This window comes from Chondrus crispus, genomic scaffold (assembly GCF_000350225.1).
Source record: "Chondrus crispus Stackhouse genomic scaffold, scaffold_18, whole genome shotgun sequence".
Lineage (NCBI taxonomy): Eukaryota > Rhodophyta > Florideophyceae > Gigartinales > Gigartinaceae > Chondrus > Chondrus crispus.
The window spans coordinates 528,938-531,149 of NW_005179058.1; the positions used below are offsets into that span (position 1 = coordinate 528,938).

The following is a 2,212-nucleotide window of genomic DNA, read 5'->3' on the forward strand; positions in this document are numbered from 1 at the left end:
CCCATACTCTCAAACCACCGCCGCTCTGCTCCTGAGCATCTCATCGCCCTTCCCCTCACCCGCCTTTGCTTCGACGTTACCCAGCCCCATCATTCTTCTCTTGACCTATTCCCGCGTCGCGAACCCTCGGCCTCCCCGCTCACGCCTCCCCGCTCACGCCCTTCGCACCATTGCCTTCACACCGATTATTATTCCCCCCACCCACCACACCCTCTGCAATGCCCTTCCGATCGCATCTGTGGCCCCTCGCCCTCCTTCTTCTCTTCCTCCATCTCCTTCCCGCCGCCTCGTACACCTGCCAGACCCCACTCACCTTCTCCGAGCACCGTCTCCCCGCCATCCTCCAAATCGAAAACGTCTGTTCCGACAACATCGTCGCCATGTGCCTCGAATTTGACGGCACGGTCTATCTCATCCAAAACATGAACCCCACCACCGTCTACACCGTTCCCACCGCCCTGCAAGACTGCTGGGTCTTCCGCGCCTCTGACTGCGCTGGCGAGATCCTCCTCGAGCACGAAGTCACAGGCACCCGCAAGCTCACCGTCGGCTGTACGATCGAGGCCACCGATGCCAGCGCCCTCGACGTCTCCAACTCCACCCCGCTCGACTGCAGCCTCACCATCACCCCCAATCTGGCTGACGTCTTCAACGCCACCAGAGACACCCTTCCCGCCGAAATTGCTGCAGATATTGACGAAGAAGGCTTTGCGGATATCAACGCACCCATGCAGTTCGTCGACAAGAGTGAGCTTTTGAGAGGCATTTACGAAATGTGCTTCGACCTCGCCCGCCATGGCATCGATACAAACTCGGCCTTTAGCGTTTTCGGACACGTCCGTGCTGTCATTTGGCACACAGAAAGTTGCCACCCGGAGCTTGTCGGATCCACAATCGGGTTCGCCCAGGCTTACCTCGGTCTTTATGGCTCCGCCTTTGCTCTTCTCCACGCTTCCAACCAGGTCGCTGGCACATGGGTTGAGAACCCCATAGCGCTCACCACGGAACAAGAAGCCGCATTCCAGGCAATTATTGACTATGCAGTTGATCTCGATGTTTCTCTAGACTTGCCCACTGCTGCAATACCGACAGCATTACACGGACTGCCCTCAAATGGCAATGTTACAGTTCGGGCCCCCGCTCGAAAAGCAAGGAGGATGCCTTCGATCATTCGCCCTTCGGGTCTGACAGGTGAGGAAATATGTGACTTTGAACATGTTGGTCGGTGGAGGTTCCACAAGATGTCGAGATTTAGTGTTGCGAACTCGTCGATGGACTGCTGCTCACCTGCGTGTTTTACGTTTGGTTCAATCTCCAGGTTTATCACCCGCCCGTTTACAACTAACTGCTGTCTGAGCTGCAACATGGCATTGTGCAGCGATGTCATCCCCTCTCGCACACTGGCCTTGATGCAAGTTGGAGAGGTACAGCTACCAACAAATTCTACAATAGAGTTGAGACTTCCTATCAAGGTGATGCTTTAGTCAGTGTTTGCGGGGTATGCTGTGATGAGATGTGGGTCGTTTGTGTAGTGTTTATGTGCAGAGCCGGCGCTTCTCTGTGCCACGACTCCCACACCGCCCGTGCTCTTTTGATTTGGTCCAGGCTGCGAGGTAAAAAACAATTCGTTCGTATGAAAGCTTTTGCTACTGCTGAAGATGGACAAGATTTCTTAGCTAGGACAGAACTGGTCCCGATGGTAATGAGCGTACCCGCACAGAAGTGGATGGCTCGCTCGGATCAAGAGCCCATATTTCTATCGCAGTACACTTCCTCACAGAAGCGGTCTCAACTCGAAGAAACGGCATTTGGTGTTAATAAAACTATAAGTTTCTGTGCTCGCTTGCATCAATCAGTACATGCATTATTTTAGAAGATAAGGTCGGGGCGGCCGGTTGCAGCGAGATGCAACACCATACTTAACCAGACTTAAAAATTTACTTGAGCTCCTCTGTTATGTAATAAATATGTTGCCACCTGCCTGTTGGACGGGAATTTATCAGCGACGACAACCACAACACACGGTCCCCATCGCCGACAAGGCTGCTCCACAACAGCAGAAGTTTGTTTGAGGAAAATTCATTCACACCAAAAAGTAGATTAAAGTGTAGGAAAAAAAAGAGTTCGCCAAAACCGGGGAACTTGACCGACTACACCAAAAAATTGGCTGTCTCGAGACTCTCGATGGGAATTTTCCAGTCCGACCAATACA

At 52.8% G+C, this 2,212-nt stretch overlaps 1 protein-coding gene; it reads left to right on the plus strand.

The window, feature by feature from the left end:
• Positions 1-422: 422 nt before the first annotated feature.
• CHC_T00003222001 (hypothetical protein) lies at positions 423-1,639 on the plus strand. XM_005714635.1 is given in 2 exon segments: positions 423-1,484; positions 1,485-1,639. 1 exon segment carries the CDS (start codon positions 423-425, stop codon positions 1,482-1,484), a length of 1,062 nt encoding a protein of 353 aa, XP_005714692.1. The 3' UTR covers positions 1,485-1,639.
• The last annotated feature ends 573 nt before the right edge of the window (positions 1,640-2,212 follow it).